We start from the raw sequence: 18,155 nt of genomic DNA on the forward strand, positions 1-18,155 counted from the left end.
GATACGAAACAAGGAAACCTAACAATAACTTTGTTTATTGTTTCCCGCTGCTATTGTCGGAAGCGTTTCTTCATGCGAGAAAATTTGATTGTTTTCTTCAGATTGCTCTGAGCTTTAATTAATATAAAATGTAAGTCACAATATTTTAATTACATTTACGATTAACTTAGTTAATAACTATATTGTTTATTGGCAGGTATACGATGTATTTAATGACAATTATCATCATTACGATGACAATAATTTCTGTCGTTTGTTGTCAAGAGATTAACGAGAAATCTCAAATTATCCACAGTCACACGACAATTTGGAATCCCTATCGAAAGAAGACTCTTCACCATCAGAATAAACACTTTCGAAAGACGGACTCCAGCCCACAACTTAATAATAGACTTTATTTACGACAAGTAAAACATTTCTTACGTAATTCCAAAACTAGACAAGAGAACTTCATAAAGACAGACAGAAGCATACGGGAGGAAATGAAATATTTTAATGTTTATCTTGCTTTGATCTTTGTTTGCAGTCTTCTGACGGTCTTGATATGCGCAATTCTCTTCTATTTTATTTTCTATCGTAAAAGAAATTCAATTAGCAAAGAGAATAGACGTGACATAGAAGAGGAAACTGTACGTTTATTGAGTCAATACGAAGAAGAAATTGGCAATGATAACAATATGCGAAAATTCAATACATCTGCACACGACTCTTCCGAAAATTCAGGCCAAATCACACCAATTACAAATTTAATAGAAAATTCAATAATTGTGGAAGATCCCGAAGTAACGATTTCCAGCCATTCATGGACGGAAAATCAAAACGCCGATTCCAATAAGAATCATGTTTCTCAGTCAACAGAAAACACCGAACGACTTATAAATGATATAGAATCAAAATTAAGAGAGATGGAGAATTTGTTGAATCACTTAAAGAACCAAATAAAAATCACTTCATCTATCAATCAGGAAATGAATGTATCCGATCAATCTTTGCGTTCTGCACATAATGCTGAACAAGATGAACACGGTGTGCAAGATGAAAATTTACGAGATAGCTCTAATTCATTAACATCAGAAATAGTTAATCTTCCAGGAGCTGACGATTCTTGCAAGAAAAATTTCCAAGAACAAATCGCAAATTATTACAGTGAAGACGAAAGTCATGCCATGGAAATCGCATCTACAACAGAACTTTGTCGCATTCTGAACCAAGTTGACGAAGATATTTCGTCCGAATTCGATTTCTAAGAAACACGGTCCATCAGAATCTTATTGTAGAAGTAGTTCTAAAACCAGAAGAAAGGGAATTTAAATAAAAATGTTTAAATATTCGACATACCAATCCTAGGAAAGTAATAACGGCTCCATTTACTGAAAATAGCCCAACTTTGCTTCTGCACGAACTTCGCACAAATACGAGACGTGTGAGGAATTGTTTGCTGTAATATCGTTCTAATCACACGATAGTCACCTTGAAAACAAATCAGGGCGACGTCATACGAAGAAATAATATAAAGAAAAGTCTGGTTTACGTTTGCAGATACGTTGAGAGACTTTTAACTGAATTGACAATTTACCTTGAATTCATTCGCCAAATTTTATTAATTTATGCAAATAGATCTGATTTGTAAATTTTAATTACGAAATTCCTTACTTTTATAATTAATAAATACTTAAATAAAATGATCTTTAAATTTTAATCGAACGCATTTTTTAAAATCCTTATTGAACACATTGAACATTCAAAGTTTATGTTAATTATCTTTCCGCCTCGTCAGTCCTAAAAAAGGCCTCTCTTCAATGCCCATTACGAATTCTTCCGGGACTATAATGGTGGCGGCGGCCCAACACTCAGCGCCCTGTAAAATTCCCACAGCTGTCCACTCGGAATCAATCCCGGATCCCCTAGAACTGTTGATTAGTTCCTCGACTATCCGGTCGTGACAATAGATTTTTGTTTTATATTCTCTCTTTCGGAGTATTTATTTTCCGCATACAATTGCTAAAAGGCACAATATAGCCAGTTCCGATTTTCTATTTCTCATTAAACGTGAAATCAAATGCAGTGTGGACTTTCAAAGATTGATTTACCGTCGACTATCAAACGTTTTATAAAATCTGTATTGATTTTAAATAATTATATCAAATAGATTGAAGACTTGATATAATTATCTGTTTAATAAATGGAACTTTCCCTCTTCCTTCCGAATTTCCTTCTTATGGTTGATTTTCTAAATAACAAACTCTAATGATTGAGTTGTTTCCGATATCAATAATTATATTTTACAATTATCTGACCAACTATTATTTTCTACTAATTCTTCGATATCACCCATTCGGGTTTGTAAGTACTGTAAATCGCTATCTTCAGATAATAAAAACCCAATTAGAATGGATAAAAAACAATAGATTGATGTATCAGAATTTTATTCTTTCTATTAATTGGAATTCGTATATTATTGTTCTGACGATCCTCTTACGTCTTCGTAATTTATCAACATAACCGACAAATCAAGAACAAGATATGGTAACATCTCAACAGTTATCATGTTTTTCTCCTAATCTGGGGCGCTCCACGTGTGCAGTTTTTTTTAACAATATTTGATTCTCTTTCCTCTTGTTGTGTACAATGGTGTACATTTGGCAAACACCCATCTCCTTTAATTACGCGAACAATATGAACCCCGACATCTGAAGATATTCGCGTGACAAGTAAATAGGTTTATAAGAACGAATTCGTTCGCCACTAATACAATTAAAAATTCTCTTCTCACTGTGTATAATGGTGTAGTTTTCGCGACTTTTCGTCCCTTATACTGTACACGTAATTAATAAATGGTTCTCTGATGTAGATTCTTTTAGTATTGCTCTTCTTTGTAAGTAATGTAAGTTACAATGAAACTTCCCCAATTCGGACTAGGCTTTTCTCCAATTAGTCCGAATTAGTAAGGTTCTATTTTATTAATTAATATACTTGCTTTCTTTTTCTCTTTTTTTTGCTCTTTCCGCCCTCTAGACACTAAAAGGGCCATTTTAGCAAGCCAATTATGGGTTTGGTCAGGCCCACAATGGGCGGCTGGGTGGTGAGGGACGGGCCCCGACATATCCGGTCGGATCACTTCCGAATAATTTTTGGGGACTTATCGACACGTCCGGATTCAATTTCGGGCCCACCAGAGCGGCAGGCTGTTACCTTGACCGCTCGGCCTTCCGGCCGTCTCCTTACCACAGGATTTGCGCACATGAAGTTTTCCGAGATATCTCTGCTTGTGTAATACTTAAATAGTGGTCCTTTCCCCGTGAAAGAGGTCCTCACGGTAAGCATTTACCTCCTTAGCAGATCGTCCAAGTGTCGTTGTATCCTGTCAAACCAAACCAGAAATATTAGTCGTACAGACAGAAAATTTGATAAATATAAAGCATGGCTTTTCAATTTATCATCAGTTTGGTTTTTTTATTATTTTTATTTTTAACTCTTTTTAACCTACGTTATCTAAGGTGTTTTATTTATGCCTCTGGCGGGTTTTACCATGCTCACAATAGAGAAAGTAGAATAGTGAAGGCCGGGCACTACACATTCAGGATGGACTATTCAAGAAATATTCCTGGGGTTTTCCGAGCGGCAGGACTGGCGGAATCAATAATGGATATGATTTAAAAGTACCTCTTAGTAGTGTCCATGGGATAGAAATAATCGAAAATTATTTTCGTCCAGAGCGCGAACACTCCGTAACCACGGGTCTTTCAGATAAAAGCGCGGCTCTGTTCCACGTAGCTAGCTTTGCAAATTTATTTTAAATAATTATATTGCAGTATATTGAAAAGTATGTTCTTATGCATTTAAGAAAAGGGAGTATTCCAGAAAAAGACGAAGAGAAAATTGTTCAAAATCTATGAATCAGATAGTCATTAACTGCCACGTCATCACATCCACATTTTCGGAAATGTTGACAATATAAATTCATTATATTTATATTTATATTTACAAATCAAATAAATCTAATACCAGAAATTATCTTAAAGATTAAAAAAATTAAGTAAATATTACCGAGAAATTTTACACTGAAAAAATTAAGAAAATAATGAAAAATACACCGAATAATTAAGTGCTGCCAACTACCGATCAATTTTCATTTCTAAACTGGCAACACTAAATTCAAAGTTTGGAAAAGGCTGATCATGTTCACACGTGTTACTTAATACTGCGGAAAAATGAATTTTATTTCGTGTTTATCTTGGATTAAAAGGGGAGTGGCCAAACCAACACCCGAAAAAGTAAGCATTCTATAATTATAGTAACGACAAACATTGCTGTATACGTGTATGTAACAAGTGGTATTTAGTATCAGCTGCATCATCATGGCACGAGTTTGTTATTTGATATTAAGTTCATTTTCATGGTTACTGTAGTGGTTTAACAGATCAAAAATAGTCTCGTTTCCTTTATTACACGTAAATTCGTTAAAATAATATATAAATTCTGGCTTAACACCAATGAGTCAACAGATAAATCACACAGAGATGATTTTGTAACGAGTAATTTTGCAGTTTCAACATTTTTTTTTCTTCAGTGGAAAGAACTTGTACAGGATATTGACAAAAAGTTGCATGAGTGGGTTTCATTATACTTCAAGAGTTTAAGTTGCATCTATATAAGTTCTTATCACTCAATGCTATAGTTTAACCTACTTACATTATTTTTTTTCTTATTATATATATATTTAATTCTTTTATTTTAGTATTACAGCTTTATTTTCTTAAAGTTTGGAAATCATTTAAGGAAAGTGGACAGGATTGTTTCCTGAAAGCAATTACTTGTTTGATTAATCATGTGTATCTCTACAGAATTTTATGTGCTTTATGTTTTTTTTTTATTTTAAAACAACTTAAAAGTCGTAAATTGTTATACAAGTTTTTAAATTTTATTTTGCATTATTAACAGATACAAATCATAGTTACATATGTTTATGGTTTTTGAATGGATGGATAATTTTTGTTTTTGCATGTATATGTTATAAAGTTTAATCAGTTTAAGCTTGGGTTATAATAATAATAATTGGAAACTAAAGTTGAGTGAGTAGTTTAAAAAATTCCGAAATAAAAATCTGACTTGGAGTGGGACTCGAACTTGCAATTTCTGCTTATCTGCCGGTTATGCTACCCACACTTGCATCTGATCTCTTCCAGACATACATGTAGTTTTTATTTTTGATTATTATAAATGTTTATGAGAGAAATTATGATATAAGTATTATAAATGGTGTCAATTCTTATATTTAACTGTTGTAGTTAAAGTGCTTAACTGTTTACTATCACTGAATTAATGAATTTGATATCAAAAATGAGAGATTTAAGGCTCTTTAACTCTCTCTTACAAAAAAGAATAAAAATGAACCAATTTCAAAGCATTATAATCCATAAAACATTCCAATAAAATAAAGTTTTATGGATTATGAAAAATAAATTTAAAAAAAAAAAGTCACTAGCAGTAATAAAACCTAAAAACGTCCTAATAAACAACAGAAGAAAAAAATTTCATGCAGAAGGTAATTTACTAAATTTAAAGTTTTTGTTAGATTGACAACTGTATATAATATGCACATAACCTTAGCCTTAAGATATTAGATACAAGCCTAAACTGTTGGATTATGTTTTAGGCTGTATTAAGGCTAATTTAATTAATTATTTGAATTTGGCCTGTCTTTTAGGATTTTGTAATTAATTAATTTTTAATTATTAATATTTACATATGATAGCAGTGTGACTATCTACTTTAAACAAAATGCTAATAAATAAATACTTAAATTAGTCTTTGTGTAATCAATATTAATCTGAAAGTTTGCCTTGCATATATCAACATGCCTCACAGTTTGTTTTGTTAAAATTTTTATATTTAACTGAGAAAATTACATGGAATCCATAAAAGGATTCCGTGTAATAGGATATATGAAACAGTGGACCAGATTCAAAGGCATTTGTCTGTTAATTTGTAAGAATGAAACACACAAGATAATTGTATCTTGTTAATAATATATTTATCCAAATCTGTAGCATATATTGCCAATTTGTCACTCTCGACACTTTCAAGAAAGCAAATTATTTACAAATTTGGTATAAAAATTGGTTTGAATCATTTTATTGATGATGAAAGTTTTAGAACTTTTCGTTAAAACAATATCTATTTTATATTGTTTTTGTTGAGTGCATAAATTGGATTATGACAAATCACATATTGAAGAATGCTACTGAAAGTACAACAGTTAAGAAACAACATTGGTGTTGGCCAATTATCTATCATAATCATCCTACTTTGCAGTATTTGAAAATAACACTGTAATAGCGCTTAGTAATTCTGCTAGACAGAACATCAGCAGCTATTGTTTACATTCTCTGTGTATTTTAGGTGTTTTGAGCCTATTAGACTCATCTTTAGATACAATATACCCATAGTGGCCAAGCTGCAGCTCTTCTAAACCATTAATGTGGGTCCCATACAGACTACTTAATATAGTTTCTTTTTATTAACTGAACTTTTTCTATTAGAACAGTATTATATAATGTGATGCATATTTCTAGTAAGTAATATATGATTCCTATCAAGATAAGGTTTGCAACCTCTGCAATATATCTGCAATAAATAGACCCATATTATTGGAATTGCACTTATTTTTCTATGTATGTAACGTGGAATCCGAAAAATGACATTCTTATTTAAAAGTGTGATGTTTATTTCACATATATTTACTAGAATGTGGGCTGTTTATATTTCTTATAATTTTTATAAAGATTGTTTTGTAGTTACTGATTGTATCTTTGAATTCAACAATCATTCAGCATTATCAGATTGGCTCATTTATTAGTCTGCTATATCAAGTCGGCAGCTGCACATACAAAAGAAATAGTGATAAGTTAGAATGTTAATTTAAAAAGAATAAAATAAAATTGAATTTTCTGTTTATCAGTGAAATACCAATTTATATAATTGCTTAATCTACAAAACAATTGCCAGTCGCAGAAAAAGTTAACAAGATTGATTTATTTCAATTATTACCACACTTTTCATGTAATTTAAAAAATTACAGTTTTAAAATAGAATTTGAGCGATAGCCAATTTAAAAATAAATTGCATCGATTGAAATAGTATCTTTAAGTACTTTAAAAAGATATTTTTAATACGCTTCGTTAATACAAAATAACGTTAGTTTTATATTATTTAATTCGACTATTTTGTTAAATTAAACTATTTTAATATACAAAATGATAATTTGTTTCATAACTGGAGTGTAGAAAGAATTTTTTTTTAATGTTGAAATTCCCGATTCCGAAAAATCTAAATCATGATTATTTTAAACCGATATTTTGTTTTGTCCATCAAAAATAAATGATAAAGCAAATATTTCAGGAATTAATATCATAAACAATAATGCAGAATTCAAATATCAGTTTGTTATTACGAATGGATCAAAAAATTGCTACTTTTCTTCTTTGTTAAAGATTATAATAAGTGAACGTTCACTCTACTAGTGCTTTTGAGTTTTATAACCCATAGGGCCTTCATTTAATTAAGAATACAGTTTAAGTGGGGAAAAGGCTTCACCAAAAGTATATGTAATTGAGTTAGATTTTTAAATTCATATTTATTTGAAAACATATTTTGTATAAAAATTTATTACAGCAGTTCTATTTAGCCTGCATGTCATTTTGCAGCTGTACAAAAATTCAAATTTAATGCTTTCGTATTGCATTTTGGATGCTTGTATTGTTAATTTATTTTACAGTTTGAATATATTCAAAGTTAATTTACAAACTCTTCTCAAACTGCACTTACTTAAAAATAATCACTCTTTACTAACTTTTAACATGTAGTCTATTTTATTAACATAATCTAATGTTTTCAATCAAATTAATTGATCAAACAAACAAGAAATTGATCCTGAAGAAGTTCAATTAATTTGATTGAAAACATTAGATTATGTTAATAAAATAGACTGCATATTAAAGGTTAGTAAAGGGTGGTTAATTTACAAATTATATATACAGTAGAGCCTCGATTATCCGAACCCCGATTAACCAACACCTCGGTTAATTGACCGTCTTAGTCAGCAAATTTCAAATATCCGCTAGTGATGTAGCGATACACTATTTGGCTATGTCTTGGCTACTTTAATATTATTTTTATGTGTTTTAGCTGGCAACACTCATTCGACCATGAAAGGGAGCCAGTATTTAAACGAGGCTTAATTTTCTAATTTTTAACGATACAATAGTGACAATTATTATTTTAAAAAATTTTTGTTAGGCTTAACATCGATGAAAATTCAACGCAAAGTAGGTTAGTAGCGATATACTAATATACTAATTACATGGGATATAATAATATACTACTCTAATAATGGATTTTTTCATACTTTTCGGTTATCTGACTTTTCAATTATCCGACCAACCCCAGTCCCCAATTGGGTCGGATAATCGAGGCTCTACTGTAATTAATGTGTAAATTTAAAAATATGGAAATATGCAGAAAATTATGCTTGTAGTCTTCAATGGTAACAGCACATGAAGAATAAGAATATTTATTTAAATGNATAAATAAAATATCCTTTCTTAGAACAAATTTTTTACTGCTTGAAACAAAATCTGTGCTAATTTATACTTACTGTGATAATTTTAATTATCAATTAATTTCTTTGCAGTATTAAAGCGAAAAAATTTAATGTTATTGTAAGATATTCCATCCATAACATGTGGTCTCTGTATTAATACAGTAATTTTTATCCTGAGGAGTAGATAGCATCTCAAGCTTTGTGTAATTAATTCCTGCTTAGACTGATTATTTCCTTTTAGATTTGTTGTAAAATAATAAGTATTAATTTATGACAACTGCTAATTTATTGTAGTTACAAGCTTGCTAGATATTAAAGTTTTATTTGTGTTTTCTTGTAAAGTTGAAGGAAAATAGGAATAACTGAGCAACCAATTTACATTTTCAACATGCACTGAAAATGTTAAAGACTGATCTTCACCTTCTACAAAATATTTGAAACCTTCTTTAATTGTGAACTACATTCAAGTAATGAACAAACATAAGTCCCAAGTATTTTTGAGCCTCTTGGTTTGTTGTCGGAGATATGTACTTAATAGGATTGTATATTTTGTGACGAGTAGACATTCCTGATGATGAGCCAAGAGGCTTAAAAGTATTCAGGACTTCTGATCTATTTATGTTAATTATTGATTCTCCAATAAAGCAGGTTTTAGATATTTTTTGGCTTATATAAATTTGAAAACTTACTAAAATAAGTTTTATAAATTTTCAAGTTTTTATAAATCAAATGTATTTATTTAATTAAAATTCTTATAGGTCCAATTAAAGACATTGAACTTACTTTTTTTTTACATTCTGATTCATATTACATGACATTTGATGTGAAACAAGATTATACGACAATATAAAGCTGTCTAAATCATACTTTAAGATTTGTCCTTTGAAAATTGAAGCACCATAATAATCTGTTCTTTGTCTTATCAGTTTCCATTTCTTCTTACATTTTAAACTGATTTATTAGGTGAAATAGAAAAGAAATAAATTATAACAAGAGAAGGAACAATTATGAATATCAAATAACAATTTTTGAAGAAAAAGCTATTGTGTGCACAAGCTATTAACTAATACATTTCAAATAGGCAAATAAAACTAAAAGAATTAGAAAATTTTTATCTTTGCTTGCCTGATTAATCAAATTAGTAAGCAGGAAATTAGCTCAATATTTATAGATAAGGTAAGAGTTTGGCTTTAATTAGAGCAGATAAGCTAGCAAATATATATTGTTTAGATATTAATAAAAAAGCAGAGAGAAGAAATTATATCATGCTCAGTCAAATTATCTTGTGCATATAACAATCTTCCTTTGGTTTGTAATAATTGTTGTTTGTATCTGTTGCCTGTATCATAACAAACTAAAATTAGATTGAAGTAAAATAAAAAGATACATTTGACTGGTCAGACTGTTGTTGCTGTTTGGGTATAGTGAGTTAGACTTTTTCATACCAAGTAATACTGCTTTGGATATTTGAGTCAGTCAGTCAACTGGCATTGAGTTTTTTCAAATTGGAATGCTTGCTAAATGTGGTTTGTATTGTATTAGTATTGTGCTGCAGTTTGAAAATGAACTTGAAAATTTAGGAAAAAGAAAATGCTAAATTTTGCATTAAATTTGGGAACTGTCACAAAGACTTTTGAAATGCTTTGGAGACCTATGGCAGTGAGGTCATTGGCAACGCCTCAATCTCCAAGATCCAAGAAGTTAATGCAAGTCAAGATATACAAACATATTGAAACCCAACATATTAGTAATTGCCTGCCTTTAGTGACAGATTATTTAGCAGCTAATTAAAAATAATCATGGAGAAGTAGCCTGATTTAATCCTGTAGTTGTTTGTCTTGTTGCAAATCAAAAGTACAACAAAGATGATGATGATCAATTTTTGGCCATAAGGAGATTGTGTATCACGAATTTTTTCTCAGTCGGACAGTGAATACAGACTTTTACTGTCATATTTTGAGGCAGTTGTATGAGGACATTTGTTACAAAAGTCCAGAACTATGATGCATTCAAACCTAGCTCTCTTATCATGACAATGTTCCTACAAACACGGCCTTCAAAAAGCAAGTGTTTTTGGCAAAAAATGAACATAACAATCATCCCTCATCCTCTTTGCTTGCCAGATTTAGCCCTTGTGACTTCTTTTTATTCTCTAGAATGAAATCAAAGCTCAAGAAGAGGTATTTTGATATTGTTGAAGAGATTCTGCAATTCAACCAATACTAAAATGATTAATTATAATTGACCATTCAAAGACATATGTAGTGAGATCATCAGGCCAATTAATATAGATGTTTGCAACAAATTAAACCACACCATCTACCAACTATTACATACTAGCAAAGATCAAAAAGACCCCTCTAAAATCCTAGGGAAACAATTGTCTTAAACAAGAAACTCGGCGAGATGTTTTCTTCTGAAAAAGAGGATTAATGCTGATATCTGCTATTAAACATCTTTTGAAGAAGTGGGAAGATGTCAGAACAATGGTCTTAGAATGGCATCCAAACCAGGTTGAGGTTAATAGGCTTAAGGATCTCTACAATTACAATGCTATTAATTACTTCTGAAAAATCCTAAAGAAGAGAGAAAAGCAATTGACATTAGACAGATTCTTTAACCCCCACAAATGGAAAAAACATGACTAATAAAAATGCAAGACTGTATATATGTATTTTTATTATTACATGTAAATAAATGTAGTAAGAAAGTATATGTTTTTTTATTTTTGGGGTCTCCGGAACAAATTAATCAAATTCTCATAAAAACCTGTGGTAAATCGATAATCAGTTAACGAACATTTCAGATAACGAACAAAGTCTTCGGTCGGATTATGTTCGTTAACCGATTACCCACTGTAATTTGATATCACATTAATAATCTTCCCATGTGGAAGATTACAAAGTCAATAATAGGTGATGTGATTCTAAGGAACATTGATGATGCCACTACAGCAAAATCAAACACTGGAAAACCTTGAAAACTTATTGACTGAGCCCAAAGAAACCTAAGGAGGAATGTTCAGAAATCATACATATTGTCTACAACAGAACTCAACTGGCCTGGAAAGTGCTGTAGGAACAACTGTAAATAAAAAACAGAACTACAGCTGTAATTCTGCATGTTTTCTTGGTAAGGCAGCTACGTGCAAACCAAATATCATTTCTTCTAATATCCAAAAACATTGGAGGTATACTCAATGTTCTTGGTTTTTAAAAGGACTAGATGAATCACATTAGTGATATCGCTGTTTTCATTAATAATTGGTTTGAAAACAATTGAAGAAATCCGAAACCGATGAAAACTGAGGCAATTATTTTCATATGAATCAATATAAATCCAATTAATTTGTTCTAGACACTCCAAAATACATACCAGAAACACATTTTATAGAGAATAACTACAGTGTTTAATACTAAAAACAATAAGAAATTAATATAAAATGAATATAAAAGACTAATGTAAAGAATAAATGAACATTTAACATGGAATTTCCCATGATGCAGTTGAAAGAAAAGCAATGGAATTGGGCATAATCAAAATCTCAGCATCAATGCAGTGAGATGCTACTGGAAGTGATGCAACTGCTGGCGTTTTCTAGAGCAGTGGTGCACAAACTATTTTCATTTCCAACCCTCCATTTTATGTAAAATTTTGTTGTGACCCCTGGATAGACAGTAGATGTTTTTTTAATCGTCAATGTAGTTAAAGTGAAATTCTTTCTGGGATTTGCACTTATGTTTCTGCTTTATTAGAGATATGAATAAAATACATAATTTTACTGGTAACTGATACTTGTTGAAGAAAGCCCTTATATTTTTTATTGTCAAATAAATTTCTTTGAATTTGGCGACCCCAAAAAATTATGTGATGTCTTACGTAAATATACTACTATATTAAAATATTCTATTAATGTACTAACCAAATATTACTTATTCAGGATTTATTCATCAACAAATAAATTAAATTCAAAATTGTCAATGCAAAACAGAGCTCTTACGAGCCTCATGGTAGCTGCCATCGTATTTACCGGTGTATCAAGCTCCAAAAAATATGCTTGCGAAAACCAGAAGTCATCTTAGATTTTGAACAGAGATACTGATAGGTGCTGGCTGCATGCTGAGATTTTGAATATGCCCATTCTTTGGCTAGATGCACAGGGTAATGCTCACACAATGAGAAACAATGCCACACTGAGCAGGAAAATGCATGCTTTTAAAATTGAAACCAATGATAACTGAAGTCAACGAAAACCGAGGTATTACTGTACTGCACATCATATTTTGATCATATGAACATGTTTGGATATAATCATTTTTGGAAGAATGATTGTTTAAGGAAAGAATTGTTTTCACTGATAAATTAGGTGATTCAGTAATGATTTGATGCTGTTTCAGTTGAATAGAACCCAAACCTGGAACCATGACATCTGCTATCTATTTGTACATTCTGATAATTCTAGAGCTCTTACAATATAGCAGACAATACTTAAGTGTGAGCCTATGTATGTCCCAGCATGGCAATGCATCATGCCATGCTGTTATGTGGAGGCTTGATTCAAAAAGAACAAAGTAGTAAAGTTGGACTGGTCATTCAGTCCCAATTTCAACCCCATAGAACAACTTTTTGATGATTGAAATGCCAAATCAGATCTTGATAATGAAAGCTTTTCTCCAAGGAAATGTTGTTGTGGTTCTGCAGGAAGAATGAAAGAGAAGTCCAGTTAAGATTTACATAAAACATTTTTGTCCTAGAAGGACTGCTACAGTCCAAAGGGTGGATTTACTAGATAATAAGATGGAAAATAAATTACCTTTTTTCAAAAAAAATCAGATGTCTAAACACTTTTGTGAATATAGTGTATGTTCTGTTGATGCCAGTTTCTTCATTTTTGTGCAGGATAATGTTATTCTACTATGAATTTGTTGTCTGGAGGGTTTACCAAATGAAAGAAACATTACTCAAAACAAAATATTGTCTGCATTGAACCACCTGACACAAACTAAGGTAAGATGTGATTGGTTAAATAGCATTATTTCTTGCATTAATGCCAAGTGATTGCCAGATTATATTGAGCTACAGTAATGCTACTAATTACTACATAATTTGGCCTAGACATGGCATCTAATGCCTACCTCCACTGTATTCTATAAGTCAAATGTTACACTGTAAAGAATGTTTGTTTCCCAAAAATTCAACATGAAAAGTGCAGCAGTATAATCTTATAAGGCAAAAAATGCAGTAAATATAAAATGAATACATATAAATATATGCATATAATTAAATTAATTAATTTAAAAGATTCTGGAAGAAAAGATTCATCCCAGAGCAGGACTTGAACCCAGATTTTGAGATTGATTTTTTATTTTTTTCTACCAGAACATTCTAATAAAGAAATGGTGCCTAACACCTACCTCTAGCCCAAATTACTCAGCATTTAATTATTATCTAATCCTGCAATTGTTTCACTTTAATATAACTATTGGACTTACAGATGTTTACAAATAAATGTATACAATAGTTTGCTTGTACACAGATAACCAATTGAATGAAGCTATCTGAGCAAATGCATTATATAAGCTAAAAACCAGCATTAACCAAAGTCATTATATAATTTTACGTATTGCATTATCTATAAAGTGGGAAGCCAATTGTCTATGTAATTGGTTATGGAATCTCATATATTTACTTTGACACATTGGATGTACTCTATCATTAAAGTTTAATCATTGTCAGTTTTCAAGGACAAATATATTTTCAATTGTTCTGATATCTACTTCTTCAGGGTTCCGAGTTGATTATCTTATTTGGCCACATGTAAGTCGATCTATATTTCCAATACTGTCACAATCATTGCTAACTCTATAGCTTGGATGCTCTTCCTTATGCTCCACTCATGTTCCCTTATGCTTCAAATTTAAAATATCACTTATGGTAGCTGTTATTTCGTTATGAATGTATGTCTCTTTAATCCGACAAATTAAGTTCGGTAGACTATCAATACAGCTTTCAGGTTAGACACTTCTTTTATTGTTTTCACATATGCATTTCAGACTTATATAAATGCTAAGCCCCTCTTCGGTGCAATAATATAGTTCTGTCTTCTAAAACCACGGTGTATAACGCAGTGGCGTAGCGTAGTGGGGGTGGCAGGGGCGGCCTGCTCTGGGCGGCACTTTTAGGGGGCAGCAAAATTTCACAATAAATAATAATAATATCTTTTAAAAATTTGAACCATTTTATTTCATATTTTTGTTGCACCTATGATTCGGACTGATTGAAATGAGCACGGAATAGTGTCACCACCCATCCGGTTTTCACCTGGACAGTCTTGGAATCGACTCACTATCCAGGTGAACTATTAACTTTGTCTGGGAATATTGTGCATAACCTGTCAACTTTTTTTTTTTTACTTTGCTTGTATGATTCATATTCATACACATCTCCTATATCCAATAGAGCTAAGTCATCTAGGTTATTTACATTACTCCTACCCAAGCCTCCCTAGTCCCTAACTATAACTGATTTAGAATTGGCATGCACTGCACATTATTCTTCACATTACAAAATGACATGATGCATGCGTCAGGAACTTCTGTTCGAACAAACCTCACCTGCAGTTTGGGTCAATGATTTTAAAAAAATGGCAACACTAGCATGGAATTTTTCATTACTTATTCTGTGACAAAACTGAATTTTAGTCTTTTAAATTGAAATACCTAAATAAGGGGGCGGCAAAATTTTCCTTTGCCCCAGGTGACTGACACTCATGTACTCCACTGGTATAACGTACAACATTGGGAAGAGTTTTTAATACAGCCATTAAAAACATCTAAAATACACTTTCCAAACATTCATACAGAAAAGGCTGTTTTCTCCATCCATTTGTATCCAATATACTTTTAAATATCACTTATGGTAGCTGTTATTTCATTATGAATGTATTGATACCTGAAAGCTGTATTGATAGTCTATCGAACTTAATTTGTGAGATTAAAGAGACATACATTCATACCCAAATTTAAAGTCCTGGCTGTTGCTTTCATTTAACACCTTGTGGTGCCAAATCTGTTATCTTAAACTAGAATCTTGTTTAAGACAATTGTTTCCCTAAGATTTTAGAGGGGTCTTTTTGATCTTTGCCAGTATGTAATAGTTGGTAGATGTTGTGGTTTAATTTGTTGCAAACATCTGTATTAGTTGGCCTGATGATCTCACTACGTATGTCTTTGAATGGTCAATTATAATTAATCATTTTAGTATTGGTTGTTTTTGGTTTTCATTTTTATTTATGATCTCTTCCTGTATTTTCTAACAAGTTGTTTGATTGATTTTGATGGGTAGTCATATTGTATTGCAGTGTGTTTGAAGCAGTATATACTGTGGTTATTTTTGTACATAGTAAGCTTGTAGTCAAGTTCAATTTACAATTCATTTTGGAAAAATTTGAAATTGTATAGCAATAATACAATTGTTGAATTTTCATCCCTGATGTAGTGAAACACAGTTGAGTGTCAGAAATGGCAGCTGTTTTATTCACTATATAGGTTAATTGACAAATGAATGCAGTAAAAATTAAAAATGCTCCTCACCATCTGGCTGCATCAATTGTGAGTCTGACCAAATGATGATTGGCATGGAGAAAAGGTCCTATGCTGGGTGGAAAGAATGAGATAGGAAAAGAAAGCCCAAAATGTATATGAAATTAAAGCTTATGATGAGAGGAATGCAATGGTTTCAATTAGTTTCAACTGGGGAACTACAGGCAATAGGTCAAAACTTTTGCATTTTTTCTGTAAAGTAAAAAAAAATAAAGACATTTTTTTCATTTAAGCTATTACTGTAGTTATGAGACACTCTAAAAGATTACTAAATAAAAAGTAAAGCCTGACAACATATGTCTATAAATTATTTTAGTTAAACATACAAAAAATATTTTGTTATAACTAATTATAAGAATATTAAAAAAATGATAATAAATTTCAGCTGAAACACTGCATAAAAATTTTATATAGAGATTAAATAGCGATTTATTTTTCTGTCAACCCTTCCAAAGGTATCACTTGGAGCAGTCAGCATTCCCTCCACCTCTATAGTGAGGCCACTGGTCTACTTATAGACATTTGCATTTAAAGTGATGTTTATTGAAATGGAAACAGCTCTTCAGATATTAGAATTTATTACAAGAAAATTGACACTTGTTGCTACCAAGTAAATTATAATTATCAACTAATGGCAACTAATTTTGTTTACTTATCTCTATTCTTTATGTAAAATTTGCTGTCTTTGGCTACCATCTTCAGATTTAATTGTTGAACATAACTGAAAATAATTCTTATTAATATTACTAAAGATATCTGTAGTCAGCTATTGTAAACAGTGAATTGACAAGTACAAAATATTTTCACTTAAAAGAAATATTTCAAGTTAAAATTTTTGATTAGAAAATATTTTTAATTTTTAATACCATTGACATTAATTTGAATATAATTAGGAAATCTTGAAGAACAAACTTTAGAGAAGCAAAATGTTTTATTTTAGTACAAATAATGAATAATAATCAATAGTTTTGAGCATTATGTATTCATTATCAGAGAAAAACAAGCAAAGAAATGAACAAACACTATAGTTATAAGTTTAAACAACTTTAAATTCACAGAAATACCTTAGAAGTTGCTCAATAAGGTTGAAAAATGTTTAAAATGCCAACATTTTTCAACAAGAACACTTGTTTTGTGGAAATGTTGCAATGGCTAGTAATGTATAACCTTTTTTGAAACCGGTACCAAACTATTTAAAGTATAAAATTTTAAATAGAATTCCAGGAAAAAGGTTAAAAATTGAATATACAAATAAAATTAAATTAAAACAATATATTTAAAATTACATAAAATGATATCTTTGAAGATGACATTCCTGATTTTAGGGTGTTCTCCCTCAAAAATATAGAATAATGAACTTTACAATTTTTTTCCTCCCAAAGATTTGAAATTTGTATAAAGATAAGCTACATTTAACTTCTTCTAAAGACTGGATATAGTGCTACAACATTGGAGTTGGAATACTGTTCTGTATTTGAACAGAAATAAAACATTTTGCCTCTTAGAATGTGATTAGACTTGTACCAGTGTATAGTCTGCACGATGAGAGATTGCACTTGGACAGTATTAAGTGTGCCTATTTTAGGGGAGATAGGGTGATAAGATAGTTAGTATTTCCTGTGTTAAAACTTTTCCAATTATCACCCAGGCTACAGAAGTTGTTTATACAAATGCTCTTTTTTGATGTGAAAGATGTGTTATAATTGATAAAACTCATATGACATAAGGAGCTGTCCATAAATGTGTAAATGATGTCCAATCTGAAGGGGAAGGGGGTTACAGCAAGTTGGGAGGGGGTTAAACCTCAGTGGATGTCCATTTTATTTCATTAAATTTTATACAGTTTATGCATTTTATTACACACAAATCTCCTGTATCGAATACTAACTTGTTGTTTATTGGCAATTGTGGTGTATAATGATTTTAAATGCAGGTTTAAAGTGAGAGGGATC

The 18,155-nt window shown here is 31.0% G+C and overlaps 2 protein-coding genes across 3 annotated transcripts in view; both read left to right on the forward strand.

Moving 5' to 3' along the window:
• The first annotated feature begins 6 nt into the window (after positions 1 to 6).
• On the forward strand, positions 7 to 1,606 carry LOC111627693. Its single transcript, XM_023371310.1, has 2 exons — positions 7 to 130; positions 197 to 1,606. Coding segments are annotated over exons 1-2 (1,053 nt in total). The 5' UTR covers positions 7 to 128; the 3' UTR covers positions 1,248 to 1,606.
• A 2,547-nt stretch (positions 1,607 to 4,153) lies between these two features.
• The window catches only part of LOC111627674 (periodic tryptophan protein 1 homolog), a 32,938-nt gene continuing 18,936 nt past the window's right edge, over positions 4,154 to 18,155 (forward strand). For both annotated transcript variants that reach the window (XM_023371278.1, XM_023371279.1), the window contains exon 1: positions 4,154 to 4,274. In XM_023371278.1, coding sequence (XP_023227046.1) covers positions 4,212 to 4,274 — 63 coding nt within the window. In that variant the 5' untranslated portion in view covers positions 4,154 to 4,211. The remainder of the gene's footprint in view (positions 4,275 to 18,155) is intronic.

Source organism: Centruroides sculpturatus, unplaced genomic scaffold (genome assembly GCF_000671375.1).
Source record: "Centruroides sculpturatus isolate CEXI.00-Female unplaced genomic scaffold, Cexi_2.0 scaffold546, whole genome shotgun sequence".
Taxonomy (NCBI): Eukaryota; Metazoa; Arthropoda; class Arachnida; order Scorpiones; family Buthidae; genus Centruroides; species Centruroides sculpturatus.